The sequence below is a fragment of the Schistosoma haematobium genome, chromosome 7, assembly GCF_000699445.3.
Source record: "Schistosoma haematobium chromosome 7, whole genome shotgun sequence".
In the NCBI taxonomy this organism is placed as follows: domain Eukaryota; kingdom Metazoa; phylum Platyhelminthes; class Trematoda; order Strigeidida; family Schistosomatidae; genus Schistosoma; species Schistosoma haematobium.
Genome location: NC_067202.1, coordinates 5,148,167 through 5,171,616, shown reverse-complemented (window position 1 = coordinate 5,171,616; position 23,450 = coordinate 5,148,167). Strand labels below are relative to the sequence as shown.

The following is a 23,450-nucleotide window of genomic DNA, read 5'->3' as shown; positions in this document are numbered from 1 at the left end:
TCTGAAAAGACATAATATTTCTTGTTCATTTATATGTTGCCAGTACAAATCTATTCTTAACATCGTACAGAATCACTTTGGTCAGTATTGTCTCAGTTTTCCCTATAGTGTTGTTTCTTTTAAGTCATCTATTTCGAAACATATTAAGGAGGCTTTTTGATCAAGACATTTGGTTGGTCATTAACTATCCCTCTTTTTTTTTCTTAAAATTTATTATATAAACACATATGTTAAAGTGTCACATAGACGGACATCAAAATTCCAGTCAGTTCATATTCTTTATAAAATCAATAATCCATGATATCAATAGAATAGAATAATAATAAAAGCCTCTAAATTCATTTCTATCACCGAATCCATACTGAATATAAATAGACTCGGTAAAGTATAGTATATCAAAATCAATATGAATATTTCAGTCTTTCTGTTCATCTGAATGTTTGTTAATTTTTATCTCTTTCTGGACTACTGTCTTGTCTGAAAGTAGTTCAATGAAACTATCGATTTTGTTCTCGTAACCAATCCAAATCTAGTAAATTTATCTAGTTCTAGTAATAATGATGAATTAAGTGTATGTGTGTCTGGGTTTACATATTAACAGAAATAGTACAAGAGAAAATTGGATAATTTTATTTTATTTTATTTTATTTGAACACATATATATTGGTACAGGAGTGCGCCAAATATATATGCGCCACACAATTTCAGTTCATTAATTGCGTGTGGGCTGCGATACTGCCCGGGTGCCCAGACCGAAGCAGGTGGTTATCTTAGGGGGCCACACCCCGAGCCTTTGACCTAAAGGTCTAACCCACAAGGCAGTGGAGCATCATAAGGAGATGCAGTCCCATGGTAGCCGGTAACCGAAAATTGGTTCATACGCCATTTGTTCCCTCAGGATACTGGTACCCATGTGCACCATAGATTTGGAATCCGGTTAAAGCGCCGGACATTCGCTTTTCGTCCTCTCATTTTCGTAAACAACACCCCCGTGTTGAGAGAAGGCAGTGAGTAGGACTTCCCTGACAGAGGCTGTATACGCGTGGCTGTGTGAGAGTATTTCGAGAGGGAGGGCGAACCCACCCCGCTCTCGGCCATACCAGGGCGTTTGGGGGCACATTGTCAAATCATCTAAGTGTATCATAGTTAGTAATTATAGTTATAGTTTCGGGTATTTAGTCTTTCGGAATCATTTCTACCATAGAGTTAATTGAAGGTATGACTTCTATATTGTAATTTTTCTCGCATCATTATTGAGTACGTTACACTTAACATGTCCATAGCATGATGGAGTGGTATATTCGTTGTAGAAAACTTTAGATTATTCATGCTAACACGTTTTCCATCATGAATTACGATAGTGTAAATAGTAATTTCTGCTTCATTTTGGTTAGTTGCTATGATCTAGGTGAAAATTTCTAACGAGGGCGGAGTTTATCCTCACCCGAGAAAAGATGCACATATACTCACGTTCTAGACAGAAGTGAAGAAAAAGTGGTTTTCTTTTTTGTTAATGCTCATATGGGAATGTCTTCAATTCATTGACTATATTTTAGTCTGTTATCGACCATTAATTTTTGAACCTTGTAAGTTTCAATGTATAAGGATATGATAACTATAGTCTTTTCATACACATAGTTCCCTTTATTATCTTAAATAGAGCAAGAACAAAGATTGGTGCAGAATAATATGAATTCATTTTATTTCGTTAGGTTCTCATCAGCTGCTTACAACCTCAATTATTTGAAAATTCAAATTATTACAGATATTGACATCTTTATACATAAGAGTGTGATTAAGGATCAATACATGTGTATGATGATGTAACAAGCAAAGATTCAGATAGAGTTAATGAGCTCATTAAATGTTTGATTCGAATAAATAAATAAATAAAGTTAGAGAGGGAAAGTTCTGGAACATTGAAATAGTGATTAGAACAATAAATAAGAACTTTCGTCTAAATTTGAATGAATAGTTTCACAATATTTGGGCGCCGAGTTAATTTGAGACATTAAAAAGAAGAATATATTTGTAAAATCTCAGCGAATGATTAGAACTCATGAAAATAGATTAATGGTAATAAAGAAAATATGAATTGAAATCAATCAGTTATATATGATGTAATTTATATTTCAGAAAGAGTTGGAATAATGACGTAATAAATAAATAAATAGGAGCAAATTAATAGAAAGAGTGGGGGTTATTGTTACCAGGGTAAGGAAAGATTTATTACTGTCTCTTTTTGTATACATAGATCTGGTTTTAAACGTTTGATTGCTAACGCTTCAGCGAATTTCAAAAGGTTCGAGTTTGATTGTTTGTTAATCACCTTGAAGGACTTCAGTATATCAGCTTTATGTCCTGTATCAAGGAGATGTCTTGCGATAGCACTGTTGAATGAGTTCAATCCATTTAATCTTAAACTTTTAGGAATATGTTCTTTGAATCGGACGTAGGCTCTCCTTTCTGTTCTACCAATGTAACTGCTTTGGCAGGTACATGTAAATTTGTATACACAGTTGGTGGTAACATGAAAGGGATACCTGTCGACCTTTGATTGTGTCAAAGAACATGTTGTTTTGGACAGGACAATCAATTTCGCTGCAGGATAGGTTCTTGTCAGTGCAGTTTTTAGTCTCATATTGATTGATCCTGTGACATCGTCACCTTTGAATTGAAGTTTAATAAAAATAGGCTTTTTATTTGCTGTAATTTCTTTCGGTTTTTTATCTTCACATTTGCCGTATTTCTCAATAAATTTCAGTGGGTATCCGTTATTCTTTAAACATTTTTTAACATTCATAACTTCCTCTTCTAGAGTATCGGAAGTACATATTCTTTCTGTTCTGTAAAACAGTGTTTTGACCAGTGCCTTTTTGTAACTGATTGGACAAAAGCTATTGAAATTAAGATAACTACCATTCCATGTGTCTTTCTTATAAACTGAACGTTGAACTGTACCATCTTTTCTTCTTTTCATCGCAATATCGAGAAAATGGAACTTGTTTTCTTTTTCATGTTCCATAGTGAAATGGATATTCGGATGTGCTTCGTTGAAAAACTCTAGCAGATTTATTGCTTGTTGTTTATTATTACATACGATGAAGGTATCATCAACATACCTCGAATAATACGTCATTTCATCAATCGCTCGTTTGAGTTTGGTTCTTTCGAGGTTAGCCATGAAAATATCTGCTAGGACAGGACCTAACGGACTTCCCATCGCTACACCATCGGTTTGTTTGTATATGATATCGTTGAACTGGAACTGAACATCTTTTGTACAAATGAGTAATAGTCGTTTGAATTCTGGTACTGGTAGAGGTAGGATGTCAGAATGTTGACAAATTATGTCTATGGTCTCAAGAAGTGGTATTTTTGTAAACAAAGATGTTACATCAAAAGAAACCATAAACTTACCAGCAATATTTATGTGATTCATGCTGTCAGCAAATACAAATGAATCCTTTAGTGTATAGGTGGCTAGTCGTTGACGCACTGGTTCTAACTTATCTGCCAACCATCGTGCAACTTTGTGGTATGGTGAATTGATCATTGACAAGATAGGTCTAAGAGGATAACCTTGTTTATGTATTTTCGGTAATCCATACATGTGGGGCAAACGAGACCCACGAGGTCGTAGATTATTGTAAGTAGAGTTATCGATCATCTTCTTTTTCAGAAGATCTCTGAGTACTTCGGTGATTCTTTTCTCAATGGAATCAGTTAAGTCTTTGTTACTTTTCTCTAACTTGAATCTCATATGGTCGTTCAAGATGGACTTCATCTTAAAAACATAATCTGTTTTGTTCATTAGAACAACACTTGAGCCTTTGTCTGACCGTAATATCATTATATCGTCATTTCGTTTAATATTTCGTAATGCTGTTTGGTGGTCTTTGGATAAAAGCTTAGACTGTGGTGCGGGTGAAACAAGATATTGGTTTGCAATATCGACTAGTTTAGATTTAAACCAGCCTTTCTTTTCTTCACTAACTGGGTGCAACTCTTTAATTTGATCAAATAAATTCTCAAATTGAGTTTCTGTGTCGATTCTGTCGGCATGTGTTTTGGGGATATGAAATTTAAATCCAAGTGACAAGGCTTCTGTTTCTATCTGATTTAACTTCATTGTTGATAGATTATAGAGAAACTTTTCGGGGTTTTCCGGAAAGCCAAAACATATTTGTTCCTTTGACAGAGTCTTTGACAAAGTTACGTGGAAATTCTTGCATATTTTGCTTTGCAGATCTTGTATAAAGTTGATAAATTTTATGCGACATACGATACTTAGATTGTTGATTAATTCATCAAAGGCATTAGTTTCTGCCCTCAAACGTTCAATCAGTAACTTGGTTGATTCAATGTGAGATTTTGTGATGCGTCGAAGATTTTTAAGAGAAGGCGGAAGTTTAAATGAGCGTAAAGACTTTAAGAACTGACGTGGGAAACGGCATGACTTGAGACATTCATCAAAAAACTTTAGTCGAGTTATTTCTCTTGATATTCTGCAGCGTATTGTCACCAGACGATTCAGTGACTTGAATGACTGTGCAGGGAGACGCATCAATCTTTGTTCTTGCTCTATTTAAAACTATAGTCTTGCTTTACACCTGTATACAACAAAATGAAAGTATATTGCCTGGTTCAATGAGTGCTGGAGCTCAGATCATAAAAGGTCAGGATATATATTATCTTAATACCCTTGATAGACCTTGCCATTTATGACAGTACAATATGCCCATCTCAGCTTCCATTGTTCAAAGCACCCATAGAATTCCTCAAAATTTTAATCTATTCACTTGCACCACAATCTTACATTCTTTTCTGAAAACCTACATGTTTTGTTAGCATCGAAATGAACAAACTATATTTTCTGACTGTCTAAAAATTTACCATTGAAATCCTGAGTCGATCAAAGTTAAACCACCATTGAGAACCTGGAATCACTGAATCTGTCCCGTTTTAATATTGGACTCCATGGTGGGTAGTGTTCATTCACAATCTCCCATGGAGGTCCCATACTAGGACGAGATAGTCGTCCAGTGACTCCAGACTTAGATCACTTCATGATTCAAATCAACTTTTACAATCTCCTCACAACTAAAAATGTTTGTTTTATCAAATCCATAACTTAACCGCTATTTCTTATATGAGACCATGAAACAGCTTAGTTGATACATTAGTATTTCATATATTATCGAAGATCTGCTCATTTGTGCAAACAATTGGACTAGATTGATCAAAGTCCAAATTAATATCTAATTTAATCTAAACGGTTAATCCATTTCATTGATCAATTACTAAGTATTTCTTCATTTTTCTCACAAATTGACCAACTGTTTACAATAACATGTAATGATTTTTGATTGTTTTTCTTTGTCATTTAAAATTTGTTTTTTACTACGGTATCAAATGAATGTGAAAATGTCATCGTTTTGTTGACTGGTCAATTAGAACTTGTTATAACTTATGACCTGTGTGCCCTGTTAATGTATAACGTAATGATACCGCTAATTAGAGACCAGTGAATTATCGATTGGACCTAGGATGCATAAAACACGTTTGACCAGTCTCGAGTCCTTATTGGTCCTGCTTCCCACCTAGCCCTGCCAGTTAAGTCCAGAACACCAATCTCAGTCTCTGCAATATGAATCCTTATATTTCAAACATACTAGGTTTATATACCAATCAAACGGACCACAGCATACCATAAAATAGGGAGACCACATCTGTACAAGATTTACCCTAATGTGGATGTGAATGTGGGAGGTAGTAATTGATAGATTGGGTGTAACTCAAGCGTGATAAATCGTATGATGATAGTTCATAGGTCAAAATAAAGCTGACGATAAGAGGGACATGAATATGAATAGTTTGGTTACTTAACAATTATATGATAAAAATGTACGTATAGCATTGGTTCATAAATGGATCCCAAAAGTTACCATTCATTATTCCCATCGGGATTAAACAGAACTAGACAGATTTAACATTGTCATAGTCTTTAAATATATAATTTTACTTAAGATAAAACTGCATCAAGTATGAAGTGAATAAACACTCAAGTGGGGATAACCAACTTATTATTCAATGTAAAATTACAGAGCTCTTTGGTAAAATGTAAAAACCATACTTTAAATACTTCAATTGCAACTCTTCCAGCAATTATCTCAAACTTCATCGTTCCCTTATTGCTATAATAATTATTCTCTGTTTACATTCACATTCTCTTGAATTCAATCTTCTCAGCCTTCTGTTGCCAGGCCTTCTACTTTTGATTAGTGTTACATAATAGTTATATCTATCAACATAAGTAGTATATACCACAAATACAGATGAGAGTTAATCAGAGACGAGTATTCGACTTTAAAGTTTTCGTCAGAAATTCAACTAACAAGAGAAATGACTTCACATATTGCTTTAAACGTTCACGGGGTAAAATGTTAATGTGAAGTAACATCAAGTACTCTATTTTCTCTCCATACAATAATTCTAATGGGAATATCTATACTATGCCTTAAATCCTAACTATAAACCTCCAATCCTGAAACAAATCCTGACCTGGTGATATTTTGTTTTATAGAAGAAGAACTAATCAGATAATTCCTAAGCAAAATTCAATCATCCATATGGTTACAGGGCAAGCCCTTTTGCTTGATAGTTGACGCTAATTTGTGATAAAAACCCTAAAACTAAACCCTCAGTCGTTACTCAAAATACTAAATCTTAACCAAAAAACGGTCTGCAGGATCTTAAAAGATGTATTCGAGTCCTTATTAAAGTTCAAGGAGATGGATTGTCTATATCTGTAAGGACAGTTTTTCTTGTCAATGTTTTTTCCGATTTACGGTTAGAGTGAACTACTATAGAAGAATTCAATAAATTCACTAAGTGTGTAAAACCTTTTTACACTTTAGCATACAATTGTTTTCTTTTTCATTATCTATCTATGAATAAGATCTACTTCTTGACTGACTAAAAACTAGCTGGGAATGCATTGTGGTTGTTTCAAGTTCATCTCTATACTATACATACTCTTATTCAGTTAAATTGTGTAAAAAAAGAAATTTATTTTCACTACTAAATGACACTGTGATATGTGCTGCTGATGTCGATAGATATAAGTAGTATGTATCATCAATTGGAAGTGAAATGTCTGACAGCAGAAGATTAAGAACATTCAAGAGAAAATCATGAGAACAGAGAGGAAATGAGGGAACAATAAAGTCTTAGATGATTGATGGACATTATGTAAATGAAGCATTTACTGTATGGTTCTCTCACATTTTACTAAGAAATTCTGTTATACTGTATCGAAATACATTTTGTTATCTCTGCCTGTGTTCTCGTTCACTATAATATCAACTAAAGAACTATCAAACTAGAACTTAATATCTGTTTTTATCGGTGTGATTTTTAGTTATTTCGGAATTAATAGAATTTACGTGACATTGTCACGTTGTAACAACAACAACAATCAGAGTGTTGAATTAGGGCAACCATAAAGAATCATATTTCTAGTATTGAAAATGAGAAAGAATTAGTTTAATACTGGTTACCTTGAGTTGATTTTAATTAAAATGAATTCAATGGTTTAATTTTGTGATACACCATTTAAAGCTAGAAAAGTGAACACTATGAGTAAGTAGAATAACCAATGAAGGTTTTTGTGCTCTCAGATTCAAAACCAAATTCAAACGAACAATGCAAGCAATTATTCACTAATCACGAGACGATAGTATTCAAACATTATTCTTGGTTGTTTGTATCTATAATCTACTAGGGAAGATAGATCAAGAAGTTTTATAATCCACGATGTCCATATCAGATACATACACTTCATATACGTTTGGTCAATCAGTCATATGAGCAAGAAACCGAAGAAATGAATGTGAAATTATTATTGACAAACCAAGTTATAATGTATAGAAATAACAGGTATGTATATATCTATTCTTTTCATCTAGATAAGGGAATATAGGCTAAAGCCTAGACCAAATACAGAATCGACTTCCGTCAATAATAACATGTACTGTTTAAAGTGTTTCACCTACTGTTTGTCCTTGAAACAACAAGCGATCTGTCTACCTTTTTCAAAAGCCCGGGATATGTCTAGACTCGTCCAACCTATCAAATACGTTATACTAACGAATATTAACTAGCACGAGATCTTGGGTCGGAAATTTCCATTATCTCCGTTTAATTCACCTAAAATCAAATCAAACTACTTGGACATTGAACATTTTTTTAGTCTAACGACTTTACAAAAATGATACCGGTTATTGTAAATGTGCCATTGATTAGTGTAATCTAAGCAAAGTTTTGTTATTGTGTACTCATGTAATTCACTTTAGATTTGTATCAGAAATTAAGATATTATTAAGATCACCGGTAAACCTATCTTCTTTTTTGTAATCATCAGTTTCGATTAGCATACGGTAATTATTAGTGCTGGTGAATATGTTTAGATGAAGAAGTTAGTGATTAAATTCTCAAAGTAGCAAAAAGTAGAAATGAACCATCTAAATCCTCGCCTGTGATGCATGTAGGGGCCCCTACGACTTACAAGGCTTGATGTTCATAAATCCACGATGTCGGAAACTTTGAATCCTTAGTTGAAATCTCACAATAGGGACACTAATACTTAATAATTGAAACAATGATGAGGATTTTTAGCTTTTTATTGGCATTTTGTTCTCTGATGGTGCAATTTCGGAGCTTTTATTTTCATTCTGGATAGCATCTGATGAAACTGTTCAAAACAATATTGAAGGCTACTTAGTTAAAATACCTAACTCATAGAACACTATATCTTCATGATCACAGGTTAATCGATATCTAGAGTAGATTCACCATTTTGAATTCTGGTTAATTTCTCTACCCGTCATATACTATTTCGTCTATAGTCTAGCGTTCAAAGCTTACACCAACGATATGCTTCAACTGGAAGAATAAACCTTGAGTTAAGGTCGAGATAATCTTAACTCTTGTTGGTCCTCCGATGTGTAGGCTTTCTTCTATCCCCAGTTTTGAGTTCGATAAGGGAACATAAATATGAATACTAATGCTAATACTACTAATAACAATTCAAAAACCGATTTCAAAAGTTTCAGATTTTACGATATTCCTCCCGTTATGACAGAAAGCAAATTTTCATTGCTTAATTTCATGCATCAAGTATTCACTGTTTTTCAACAAATACCATCAAATGGTGATAATTACATTCAGTTAAATATTAATATCCCATGACAAGAAAAACATTCTGGATTTTTCTACTCATTGGCATCATAATTTATTCTGGATTCCATTGCAAGTTACCATGATACATACAATATTCACAGTTTTGTGATCAGATTGGGTAGTAATGCAAGCCAAGACAACATCACACGAAAGGATATGATGGTGAACAAAAAGATCTCGAGTACTGTTAGACATATGGAGGTGGTTGTTTATTCCAGGTTAACCACATCATAGAAAGATACTTCTTTTTAAGGGACCAAAAAAAGGAAACTGGATTTGTGTTGGTCTTATCAACCTGAATGTGTGGCTGCAGAACCCACATGATCTTTTTGTAGCAAGTTTTTATTGCGTTCTCTCCGTACATCATCCCTTACTAATCCAAGAAAGCAGCAGCAATTTTGCCCTCTGATCCTAAATGGATACTTTTCGTCTTACCATCCTTCTATCGATCCACCTTGGATGATAAGGCAAAATTAAGACTTATGTATTGAGTTTCAATGTATCTGCTTAAACAAATCTGAATATTTCAGGTACAGCATTAATGGTTAGGCGCTCACGCTCTGGACTGATAGGTCCTGGGTCCGAATCTCGCGAGGCTGGATCGTGGGTGCGCACTGCTGAGGAGTCTCACAGTAGGACGAAACGGTCATCCAGTGCCTCCAGGTTTTCTATGGCAGTCTAGTTTCAGTTGACTCATGATTTCAACTATTAAAGTTACAATAATATCCACAAAACCCTTCTGATATATTACAATGTTTAAAATGAAAATGAACACTTTTTTTCAACTGTGGTACAGTTCAAAGGTTTCGATTCTCGAAAGCGAAATGTTATTGTTTAGAAGTACATGTTTAGGTTTTAGTCACGTTTTTAATTGATCCAAAGTATTTTTCTAAGCTTATGTAAACATTTTAATTTAGTATTAGTTATATAAAAAGAAAATAATTATAGTAATTTCAATGGTTGAAACCATGAGTCAGTTGAAGCTAGACCACCATGGAAAAATTGGAAATACTGGATGGCCGTTTCGTTAATCCAACGTTTCGCCTGATAACCTTGTCCAAGCTTTTTCAAGGAAATATAATCAAACATCAAAACGATCGAATAGGTACATGGTTCTCCGGTTTCCCGTATACTGAATAAGTCATCCAATCAACATTAACAATTTTTAATGTAGGTATTTACATTATTATGTAAGAGACATGTGGTGTGAGACGAGAAGTGTTAAGATAACAGATTGTGTGTATACGTAAGTGATGTGAGAAGAAACTTCATTCACTATATATTGTCTTTGGTCAGTGAATATTAAGAAAACATATAATTATTATGTATGATATGAATCAAATATGTTACAGCATGTATTGGACCAGATTGCCAGGCGAAATGTTGAATTTACTTCAAATTCTTTCACTGAGATTATACAAATACATTCTTCCTCTTTAATGTCTTATATTAACTCGGCGCCCAAATACTATGAATCTATTCGATCAAATTTAGACGAAAGTTCTTATTGATATGACCTATAGTCTTAGACTTCCCGTATGTTTAAAATATTTGCTCAGCGGTGGAATCCAAGACTCACTTTTCATACTATTTGAGATATTATTAATAGGATTTGTGTACATTTAACGGACTAGTTTTAAATAGGACAAAATGCGCGCACTTTATTCCATTTATATCCACATACTGTACAAAGAACATTGAGGCCCATCCCAAATGTTGCCATTTCCATATTTATCCTTTAAGATCACATACACTTTTCAGTAGATTTTATCGGACTCCATCGCAAGAAGTATCATAAGTCTATATTTCTGGCAAACCCTGAAGGAGAAAATAAAATAAATTATTTCGCAAACTCAGGATCAAAATAGAGAATGCTATCAGTATTTGTAACTAGACAGCATGACTTTGGTTACTATTTAGTGATCAATGAGTTTGAACATCTTTCTCAGTTCATTAGGAAGTCTAATGGGATCCGAAACAGCCCAGTAACAATCTCTTTACTTGTAACTCTCAGTAACACAGTTTCTAATCATACAAGGTTCATTATTTTCTTCAAGACTAAAGACACTCCTTATTGGTAAGTGTCAAACAAGGGTTCTTACTGATTAGCTTTAACGAGCTAACAATCAACAATGAACAATACAACATCGATCCTCTTAGGTCAGTAACTGCATTAAGATTTGGTAATTAGTGTTAGATTAGCTCTAAGGATTAGACAAATATTAATTTCTTTATTGCTCAACATTCAATTATGATAAATATTGTCTAATACCATTCACCACCCATCGACCGCCCCCATTCTTTGTTTATTCACGTGTGTACATGTGACGTATTGCTACAGGTATACATGGATTTGTATTTCAGTGTCTAGTGTGTTTAAAATATCTTATTTTGCCACTCAAAATTCAGTTACTATTTTTAGTATATATACCTTCAAGGGTCTGTTTTTCGTGACAGATAAATTTATGATTTACTGTTAAACAAAGATCGTGATTACACATTATTAAGATGTTCTAAACTGTATTGAAACAGCTACTTAGTGCTCACTGGTTTACAATGGTTCACCAACTGTAGTTACTTGTTATCGTCTTTTAGCGAGTTAGTTTTCTACGGGATGGGGTCGCTAACCTTATGCCCAACTCTCCTCCTTTATCCAGGCTCGGTACCGGCAGTAGCCCCCGGAGGGGCTCCAGGCGGAGTTACCAATTGTAGTTAGACTTTGTAAAAGGAAATAATCTTATCATTCAAGGCCTATCGACGTAGAATCGGTTAATTAGTTCACACTAAATTGTAACTTATCCAGCAACCTGCCCAAGTGAGATCTACTGATATAACTAGGTGTCCGTTTCACTAATCTAAGTTTCTGTTTTAACAAAATTTATGTGAATTGTATATGTTATAATGAAGAGATGGAATCCTGATAGATGGATAGATGAAGTACAACAATACAATGTGACAGTGGTAGAAGTTCACGAGATCAGATGATTTATGTGTACATTCCAGAAGATAAAATGACATATTTTCACGCAAAATCTTAACACACAATAAATATGACAAAATATAGTACACGATTAGATAATAACAATTTTGAAGGCTACTCATTCCCAAATGAATTAATACTTTACCTATACTATATATCATTAGTAACTTAATAAAGAAATTCAACATAAAGTTGAAAAAACCAACCAACTTCTTGGTTCGAATCTTTTAAACTTAGTTATTATTGCAAAGTAAAGTTGAATTTAATGACGAACGGATTAAGAATTATCACAAACATTTTGTACAATTTTCGATATAAGTTCGTAGAGATTGTTGAGTTTCATTGAAATTATGAACTAATTAATCACAGACAATTATTGAAAACCTAGAAGCACTGGACGGTCATTTCGTCTTAATATGGTACTCCTCGGTGGGTAGTGTGTATCCACAACCCCACAACTGGAGATCGAACCCAATCCTTTCAAAACAATCTAGTTGGTTCATTTCAAATTTAGAATAAGGTATTTCGTCACCATCTAGATCTGTTTGGTAAGTTCGACCGGCGTATTCATGATGAATGTATTGTTGCAAACCTGACATTTTTTGAATACATCGCTCCGTTATGGACTGTAGTAGAAACTATCAAGCACTCTTTATAGTTGTTTGTTCTCACTTAAGACATTACAACAGTATGCAACCACAATCTTACACGATCTTCAGACATAGTAGCCAACACGATACATTTACATCGATGATACAAAATCCAATGTTCTATATTTTCAACTTATCTCAATGTAGTGTGACCATCATCTTTTTATTATCATTAATGATTTCTCTGTTTGAATAGTCCCAGTTTTGGGATATTGACTCTCTCTAATTGTCTATAATTTTTGCTAATTTCACGATGGTTATCTAGGTGGAGTTTTATTCTCTTTACTAGATAGTTTGATCGTAGAGCTTTCATTATTCTTCTAAACAATATCATCAGCAATAGATGTAGATAGAAGTGAAGTGATTGTATTTCCCGTTACATGATTTACAGCTTGTCCTATCGATCTTGATCTTAAATGATTATTGTCAACTTTTAGCTCAAACCATTGAGTTGAGCTACAAATCTTTTCCACAATTGTTATCTTGTTCATCTTACTCATACATGTATAAAGGGGGCTGCATTACATTAGATAAATAAATGTGTATTATATGTAATGTACTTGGTCGATTTTAGAAAAAACAACAAAGTACTCCGTAAAAAAATAAATGATCGATAATTGTAAAGTAAACATTCATTTATTACTTAATCAGCAACCTTATTTAGTAGTGTTCATACTAGAATAGTTAAATATTTTAATAAATATACTTGAACAATACCGAAATAGTAACCAAATCATATCAAACGAAACATTTAAAATGTGTGTATATGTGTCTATACCTGTTGGTAATGGGTTACTGTTATAACTTGTAGCCTGTGTGCCCTGTTAATGTATAACGTAATGATGCCACCAACTAGAGAGCAGTGAATTATCGATTGGATCTAGGATGCATAAAACACGTACTAGCAGTCTCGAGTCCTTATTGGTCCTGCTTCCCGCCTAGCCCGACCAGTTAAGTACAGAACACCAATCTCAGTCTCTGCAATATGAATAATTTATTTCGAATATACTAGGTTTATATACCAACCAGACAGACCACAGCATACCATAAAATAGGAAACCACATCTGTACAAGATTTAGCCTAATGTGGTTGTGAATGTGGGAGGTAGTAATTGATAGATTGGGTGTAACTCAAGCGTGATAAATCGTATGATGATAGTTCATAGGTCAAAATAAAGCTAATGATAAGAGGGGCACGAATATATATAGTTTAGTTATTTGACAATTATACAATAGGAATATACGTATAGTATTTGTCCATCGATGGATCCCAAAAGTTACCCTTCATTATTTTTATCGGGACATAACAGTTAGTCAACTTTAATATTTTAGTAATAGAAGGAAATTGTGTTTTTCACTGAGTAACTAATCTGTATTACTATGATGATAGCTATTATAAGGGGTGGAAACGTTAAAAGTAGAGGAGATAATGATATAAGTTTCTCGATTTTTCTATTATTTATGTAAATTTAATCCACGATCCTTAAAACTCATAGAAACAATCAGTCAGAATATTGAGATAACTATCGAATTAGAGTTGGATTTTTAAAACTTGATTACGGATAGCCTTCTTTTGAAAACCGTGTTTTTGATTAGATTTCATATTTTGACTAATTTGCGAAACGATATAATCGTGAACCATATTTAAGACTTCTGAACAGTGAGAAATAGCATCTTATATAAATAAAAGCAGCAAATAACATAGAGAGAAGAAATGATTGTCCTAAGACAAGGTTTCTTTTACAGTACCGTACATGTTAGCCAGGAAGTCTATTAGAAATGGTACTTCTTTGCAAGATCAAAGTTATAAGTTGTTCACAAAGTCTGGGTTCTTATTGTTCGAACTAACGTACCCGGATTTTGATGTCAAGGTTTTAACATTTTAAAACTCTATACCTTACGTGAATTCGGTCATTCGTTTTGTAATATACAACTCACGATAGCTGCATTCTTATTGTTTAATATCTAACAAATTACTCACAGAGTCACTCTTCAAATCGATCCAGGTCGTTATTATGGTTTAGTTCTACCGTCAGCTGTTTCATCTTATTATGAAAGGCTTCAACAGTATCCATACATCACTCATTTCGGTATCGAATCATAGACAGTCAAGCATCACAACAATTATTTTGCTTTCATACCACTGAGTTGGTTTTCACTGACTAGTATTTCCAACATCTGTTCATTCGAAATATTGTATAAATATCACAGATATACATTGATAGTACTTGTCTCATCTTCAACATGATTGAATTACACTAGTCAAGGCTACTCAATGGAACTTCTCGAATTTAATCAATAGTGAACAAATAAAAAACACCTACTCATTTAGAATCACCATATTTACATAATAAAATTTAAACTTTAAATTGATACATTAAGGAAAATAAGATGTAACTGATCAATGAGTGATGGTACACATACCTGGTTATATGAAATATAAAACACAGTTTTCCATACTAAACCGATTTCACTCTGATTCAATCGGTTTTAACTACGTTTTACCTTGTATCAATAAACTGTCAATTTGGTTTAATCTGATTCTTGATTATTAGTCAAATAATTGGATTTCATTGATTTTGTGATTCCACCAACGTTAGACCACCATTGAAAACTTGGAAGCATTGGATGGCCTTTTCTCCTTGTTGTGGCATTGTGCATCCAAGATCCTGCATGTGGCGTGCTGGCTCAGTGGTTTAGAGGTAAAGCGTTTGTCTGTGGGACCAAAAATTCTGTGTTCGGCTCCCGTATGTAGGTTCGTGAATGAGCACTTCTATGGAGTTTCATATTAGAACGAAATGGCAGTTTAATGCTTCCCGATTTCCAATAGTGGTCTAACATTGATCTGTTCAGTGTAACTTAGCAATTTCTACATCCGTATACTTAGTTATTTTATTTATTTAAACACATAGATATTGTTACAAGGGGGCACCAGATACATATGCGCCACACAAATCTCATTTGATTTGTGTGAGGGCTGTGATACTGACCGGGTGCCAAAACCGAAGCAGGTGGTTATCTTAGGGGGCAATATCCGGAGCCTTTGACCTAAAGGTCTGATCCACAAGGCAGTGGAGCATCGTAAGGAGATGCGGTCCTATCGAAGCTGGTGACCAACAATTGGTTCATACGCCATTTGTTTCTTCAGGATACTGGAGCCAGCACATGTTCACCATTTGTTTGGAATGAGGGTTTTCCAACTCCCCTAGGTGAACTCTCCGTGTCCACCAACCCGGTTAGAGCTCCGGGCATTCGCTTTTCGTCCTCTCGATTTCGTAAACAACACCCGTTGTACAAGAAGGTAGTGAGTAGGACTTCCCTGACAGATGCTATAATAGAATATTTCTGTTTTGTTATTGTATGGTCTTAAACTATTCATAAGAATTACTAATGACATATGTACATTAAGGTTTAATTACTTTATCAACAATAACATTGACAAACTATTGTTAAACTGATTTAATAATTAAGATTTTTTTATTGTTGTTATTTTGGCTTACAGTAATAGAGTCGAAGTATACTGTTGAATAGGTTCAAAGTATTTTCTGTATTGTAAAAGTCAAAAACAGTTTAGAAAAGTGTTGACAGATATTTTATACGATTAGAGTTGAATAGGAACTTCTTAGAAATATCTAGAAAGTGAAGTGTTACGTGTTATATTTGTGATCGGATATTTACCTACTACCTACTATTATATTTCGTGTGGTTTCAGGAACTTCCAGAACTCTATGATCATCTGTAATATAGTAAATACTCTCGTTTTTCTGTACATAAACCATCGTTGAAATAAAGCATTCTTTTTAAACTTCACGCTTATGCTTATTTTGTCGTGTAGACTTAGCATGGGGTTATTAGAAGCGACTAGGAAATTGTATTAAGTGTTCATTTAGAAGACTTGTCACATATATTGTTAATTTTACAAGTGGTTAATAGTAGTAAGGTGTGTGTGATACATATCAGTCATGATTACCTAATAGACAGTGATAATATTGTTTCATTGAAGTGTATCACATTGTAAGATGTTTAGAAGAGTTAAAAGAAAAGAAATCCTGTATATAAGTTTCATTCTAGGTGGGATTCGTTAGTGAAATATTTGCATGCTTGAGAACATGGAGCTCTTCATGCTGTTCTCACCGTGACTGACCTTCTTTTAGGACAGAAATGTCTATAGAAACTAATTACTTAGGAGTGATAGATGTTGATAATTGTCTATGACAAGTTTTATTTTCACGGGCAGTTTCAATTCCCTCACAAATGTCTCGTGCTCGAACGGCTAACCTCTAGATCACTGAGCCAGGATAGCTACTTAAATTTCGTAAACTTACTTTTGATTATCACAAATACTAAGTTCAAGATCTACTTGTTGAACGGAGGGTAACATTGACACATGGTCATTTACACTGGATCTCCATGTTACTCAGTTAAATTGCTATATTGTTAGTAAACGAGATATACTGCTAAATAATTAACAGTAGCTATATTTTATTTACCTCTTACGGGCAATTATGTTTCTCAGTTTAAATCACGAACTGATCTTAGATAGACCACCATTAAAATCCCGAGAACACTGGACGTCTATTTCGTCACATTATGAGACTACGGGAGCTCTTATCCGCGATCTCAAATATGGGAATTGAACCCAGGAAATTTGGTCTCACGCGCGAAGGCTTAACCTCTAGACAATTGATCTAACTCAACAACACCAAAAGCATACACATGAGCTTCAACTCTTATCTATCATTTCAATGAAGATACTTACTGAATATTTTGTTACAGACATCATACATGACTAGAATACAGGAAACTGATTTATTAGCTTCCAGAAAACAAAATTTGTCAAAGTGTTGCAAGGAAATGATGTTCATGATTGCTCATCTATGAATAAACCTGGAATAAACTGTATCGATTATGAACCAAGCTATAGATTGTGCCCCTTGTTTACTGGGAAAAAGTAGCTCATTTTTCAAAAGGAGATGATGATGGATAGTAACAGTTGAAGTTAACAGTTGTAACTGCCGGTTCAAATACTAGGTAACGATGGCTTTTATCCCTCAGGGAACATTAGTTTGAATAACGGTCCACAGTTGTCAGTCATAAGCGACGTAGAACCTAACATATAAGTGAGTTAATTCAAGTTATAAAACCACATTAGTACAGAAAGATCGAATTATTAAAACAATACCAATAATAACTGGAATTATTAGACATAGATAATATGATTTATGAAGAAATAATGAATTCCTGAAACGATGTCAAGTTTTTGGTTTAATCATCTATAGCTTCCTTTTAACCTACTCTTACATCAGCTATTATTGCGAGGTATGTGGTATTTGAGGTTAGGCATATATAGTAAATGTTTCAAACAACCTCATTTGTTTAAGATTCACAATCTTGTCAACCGGCTTACTACACATACCTTGTAGACAAAAGTTAACTAGCACAAAATTTTGGTGAAGTAGTGCTTCCACCTGATTGTTTTCAATTATCTAACGTTATAAAACATTGAATCTATTCACTGTGTATCAAAATTAACACTTAAAAATTCAATTTATCTCAGTTTTTTTGTACATTAATGATAAGTCTTGAGGATTGAACGATATATTCGTCTCTTAAGGTATTCTGTAACCCCCAAGCTAGAACTATACAGCGACCTGAACATGAGAGAGGACTCAAAGTATGCGAGAAGTAGTTTACTCCAAGGTTCCATTTTAATACAGAAAATACAGGGTTTTTATAATATTTTAAATGTCCTTGGGTTGCTAGAAGATTCTGGCTTGCTACTAAACATAGCAACAGTGTAGCAGCCAACCAATCAGAGCCTCTGCATGTGACGTTTCGCTTCCTTGATATTTTTGGCTAAGACTTCAAGTGAACGCTGATTGAATGAAACGCTTCTTAGTGTTTCCTGATGCTTGCTTGTCTTTTGCAAACAATTTTCTGGATCACCCAAAAATTAATCAGTTGTTGTTGTTCCTTTCTACATTTAAGTGTGACCATAAAGTTTCTAGTACATGATTTCAGTGTTAAATCTAAACAGTATATTTAATACTGATAAACTAACATCTTTTAAATATATGAATTCATGAGTCAATTAAAACCAGACCACGATGGTAAACCCGGAAGAACCGGATGACCGTTTTGTCCTAGCACAGGACTCCTCAAATTTCAACTATCTGAAAAACTAGTTATCTGGTGAATAAAAACAATCCTATTCAATCTTGTTCCATTAATTTGAAAAATAATTTCTTCTACAAAACGAAACTAGCTTGTAAACTTTCTGTTTTTTACATTGCAAACAATTAATTATTCAATCAACTCATAGTCAATTAAGCCAATCATTTTTCATAAAAGGGTTTTATGGATATTATAGTAATTTTTATTAATTGAATTTATGAATCAATTAAGGCTAGTCCATCATGGAAAATCTGCAAGCACTGGATGGTTGTTTCGGCCTAATGTCAAATTCCTTAACAGTGCGCATCCACGATCCCGCACGCGAGATTCGAACCGAGGACCTATTAGTCCCGCGCGCAAACGCTTAACCTCTAGACCACTGAGCCGACCAGCATCCAATGGTGTTAATGTCTAACTTCAACTAATCCACGAAATTGAGCAACACATCCACCATTGTCATCAGTGAGTTACTATCTCACAATTGACCTGGCTGAACTCCACTGGTCACTGCTTCTCACTAGAACTGCAGGATATACCTCTTGATGCCAATCACTAGTGAGTATATGTTGATTAATATCAGAAGAGATTTTGTGGATATTATAGTAATTTTAACAGTTGAATTCATGAGTCAATTGAAAAAGAAAGTGTTCACATATATATTTCTTATGACTTTTTTTCCCTCTCTCTCTCTATCTTTTCGTTTATTAACAATTAAAATATAGATCTGATTCAAATGAACCAGATCAAAAAATTGAACAAACAATTATAACAACAGAACAACATTCAACTATTCATATACAGATTGATCAAACAATAAAAAATACATGTACTTTAAAACAATCAAAAGTTGAAATCAATGAAACAGAACAGCAACAACAACAAAATGAGTTTCCAAATCAATTAAATAATCCCATTCATCAAAATATCAATAATGATAGTACCAATTTAACAATGATAAATAATCAAAACATTATTACAGTAAATGATGAATATATCGATGAGAATATGATAACAGTGAAGGAAAATATTATTTCACCTATTAATAATGATATACTACTTAAAAATACTGAACAAATGATAACTGATCTAATTGTTTCTAATGAAAATGAGAATAAATTTATTGAATCATTAAAACAAATCGATATTGAAATGAATAATGAATTGAAATCATCAATTGAACAAACACAATTATCAATTACAGATCCAATAAAATCAATGAGTTCAGATAAGAAATCAATTAAAAAATCTAAAAAAAAACAAAAAAATTTATTATCATTAGAGAAAAATATATCTGATATCATTATGGATACTAATCTATTATTACCGATAGAAAATATTACATTAGATAGTGAACATAATGAATTCATAAGTAGTATCATTACACAAGATATAAATAATTCTGGGATAAATATTACTGATGTAACATATACTACTACTACTACTACAAGTAGTATTCAAAATGAAATCTCTTCATTACAATTCAATATCAATGATAATCAATCATCTATAAACAATGTACTTGAAATAGATCCACAATACAATAAGGAATATATTGAAAACTCTATGAAACATTTAAAGAAAACCCAAAAATCAATAAATAAAGAAAAAGATCTAAAAGAACAATATGAAACAAATATTCAACCTTTAAATTCTTCATTTATATCTGAATCAGCAGATAGTGAACACAATGAACCCAGTGATATAACATTATCTTCCATAGAGATATCGATCCATAAAGAAGATCCTATTAGTTTACATGTTTTACAATATGAAAAACCAATGTCTACATCTACTCATCTATTGAATGAATCAAATCAATTCACTGAATGTTGTTTATCCAATGAAACTAATCAAGAAACTGATTCAGAATTGGATCATGAAATTATACATAATGATGAAATTTCTAAACAAACTATAGAAAAATCGAATAAAAAATCAAGTAAAAAGAAAGAAACTATATATAACCCATTAGGACAAACTATAGATCAGGAAATATTAATAAATGATCCTGTACATTTTGAATCAATAGGCTTGATCAATCAACAATCAAGTCAATTTATTACTGAAAGTTTACCAACATCAGAATTGTTAATTATTCCACAGGAGATTCAATCTATATCAAAAACACCTCAAGGAATTAATGAAGAAGCTGACACTAATGATAATAATAATGTTGAACTATTATCACCACCAGAATTAATTAGTGATGAGAAAAATTTTGAGAAAGGATCAAAAAAATCTAGAAAAAAACATGAAAAGAAAAATTCCGATATTGAACAAGACTCATGTATAATTGTTAATGAAGTATTACCTGGGGAGAAGAAGATGATGAAGAAGAAGAAGAAGGAGAAGAAGAATACGACAGACTCAAAAAATGATCATTTACAAGAGGTAAACATGTTTGATATGGAGATGACATCGGAATCTATAAATAAAGAATATATTAATCCATCTGTGATGTCATTTTCCGATCCAACATTCCTTGAATTAAACAGTACAAATTCTCAGTCAGAATGTTGTATAGAACAAACATCTAATAAACAACATACAATTATTCTAGAAACTAACAATTCATCTGAACAAGTTTTAAATGAATCACAAATGAACATATCAAATGATAATACTGTTCATACTGAAATAACTCATATAAGTAGTACAATTCCAGTAGATGATCATGATGAAACTTCAGAATACATTGAAAAAGTACAATTCAATAATAATGATAATGACACATTAGTAGAACAATCATCTCTAAGAAAAGGAGATATAAGTGAAATGAGTACAGAGTTGACGTTATGTGATACAGAATTAAACATTGAACATCAAGATACTAACAAAAACTCATTAAAACAATCAAAAAAGAAACAAAAGAAAACAAAACAGCTAATTGAAAAGAATATAAAAGTTGTTGAGAGTCATAAAAATACTACTAATACTTCTATTCCTCAGAGTATAGCAACAACAATTGATATAAATCGAACTGTAGATTCCCCTCTATCCACTGATATAAAAATAACAGAACAAACACAACAACTAATAATATCACTGAGTTCAAATGATTTGGTTAGTCAACCTTCAGATGGATTCAGTAAAAAATCATCAAGTAATAAAAAAACTAAGAAAGTTAAAATACAGTCTAATGTTTCAGATGATAATTACTTTTCAAAGTCTACGTCTACCATATTACCGAATTCTTTGATACCGGTTAATGAAGTAAATAGTACTGAATATAGTAATAGTAGTAGTAGTGGTAGAAACACTAAAAATAATTTCACATCAATATCAATTCCATTTTGTAAAACAATTTGTAAAGTTTCTCATGATGAATTACAAAATTCTCTAAGTCATAGAAATACATCTAACTTGAAAGCAAAGAATAAAAAACTTCATTTAACAAAAAATAACAAATTAAAGAGTAGTGAAACAATCGTCCCTAATCAACTAGATGACAAATTGAATAATAAATCTGTAATTAATGAAATAACAATGGGACAATCATCAAAAACAGTTACTGAAGAAGAAACACAAGAAAATACTAGGAAACGACGTTTTCCTAAGTCTTTCATAACGCAAGTAAGTTAATGTGTGTATGTGTGTGTTATAGTTCTCTCCTTTGAGCACAACCCAGCTATTCCTATTGCTTAGTATTCTCGGACACCAATTCACTCGACAGGTTCCCCCAAATCAGAACACAGTTGAACAGGGAAAGAGATTATATTCCAAATAACAAGATGAGATGGAAGTAAGAAGCACAATAGGAAAAACGTTAGTAATATTTATAGTTTTCACATGAGTATTGCCTAACGCTGATTGGATAAGAATTAGCCAATCAGCGTGCGCCGACGCAAGAGTTCATAGAGCATGATTTAATCTAATTGATGTCCCGCTAACAGTGTGTAAACACAAACGAGATTATTATGTGAAGTCATTCTCTCTGGTTTCATGCTTTGTAGGTATATATTCAACTTCAATGAAACTCATGCTATATAAAATGGTTTTTGTTGAAAATTACTGTATCTTAAGATTGGGTTCGGTACAGGTATACAGTACTCGCTAATTTTGAATTACAATGTTACATTATAGAATTACTATATCTAACAAACACGATTAACTTGTTGGTGTTTCCCGTTAGCTTACGATAAATTCTGTTTACGAACGTTTAAAGATTCTTCTAATATGAACACAAATGAATGAGAACTCGAATAGACTGAACATCTCTCGTACAACAACATTTCAACTCTAATAATCTACTTACTAACATGAGTTAGAGAAGACTGGACTGTTGGGATAATTTTATATTTAGAAAATAAGTTAAAAATTAAAAAAAGGAACACCTTGTTTATGTCATAACATACAATCACTTTGGAGGACATAACGGAATTAACAAACTAAAATGATGACAG

The 23,450-nt window shown here is 33.0% G+C and overlaps 1 protein-coding gene across 2 annotated transcripts in view; it reads left to right on the top strand.

The window, feature by feature from the left end:
- The window catches only part of RPL6_2 (60S ribosomal protein L6), a gene marked incomplete at its 3' end in the record, with an annotated part of 45,250 nt that overhangs the window by 15,909 nt on the left and 5,891 nt on the right, over positions 1 to 23,450 (top strand). For both annotated transcript variants that reach the window (XM_051217850.1, XM_012936808.2), the window contains exon 2: positions 19,770 to 22,620. In XM_051217850.1, the coding sequence (XP_051064277.1) occupies positions 19,770 to 22,620 (2,851 nt within the window). The remainder of the gene's footprint in view (positions 1 to 19,769; positions 22,621 to 23,450) is intronic.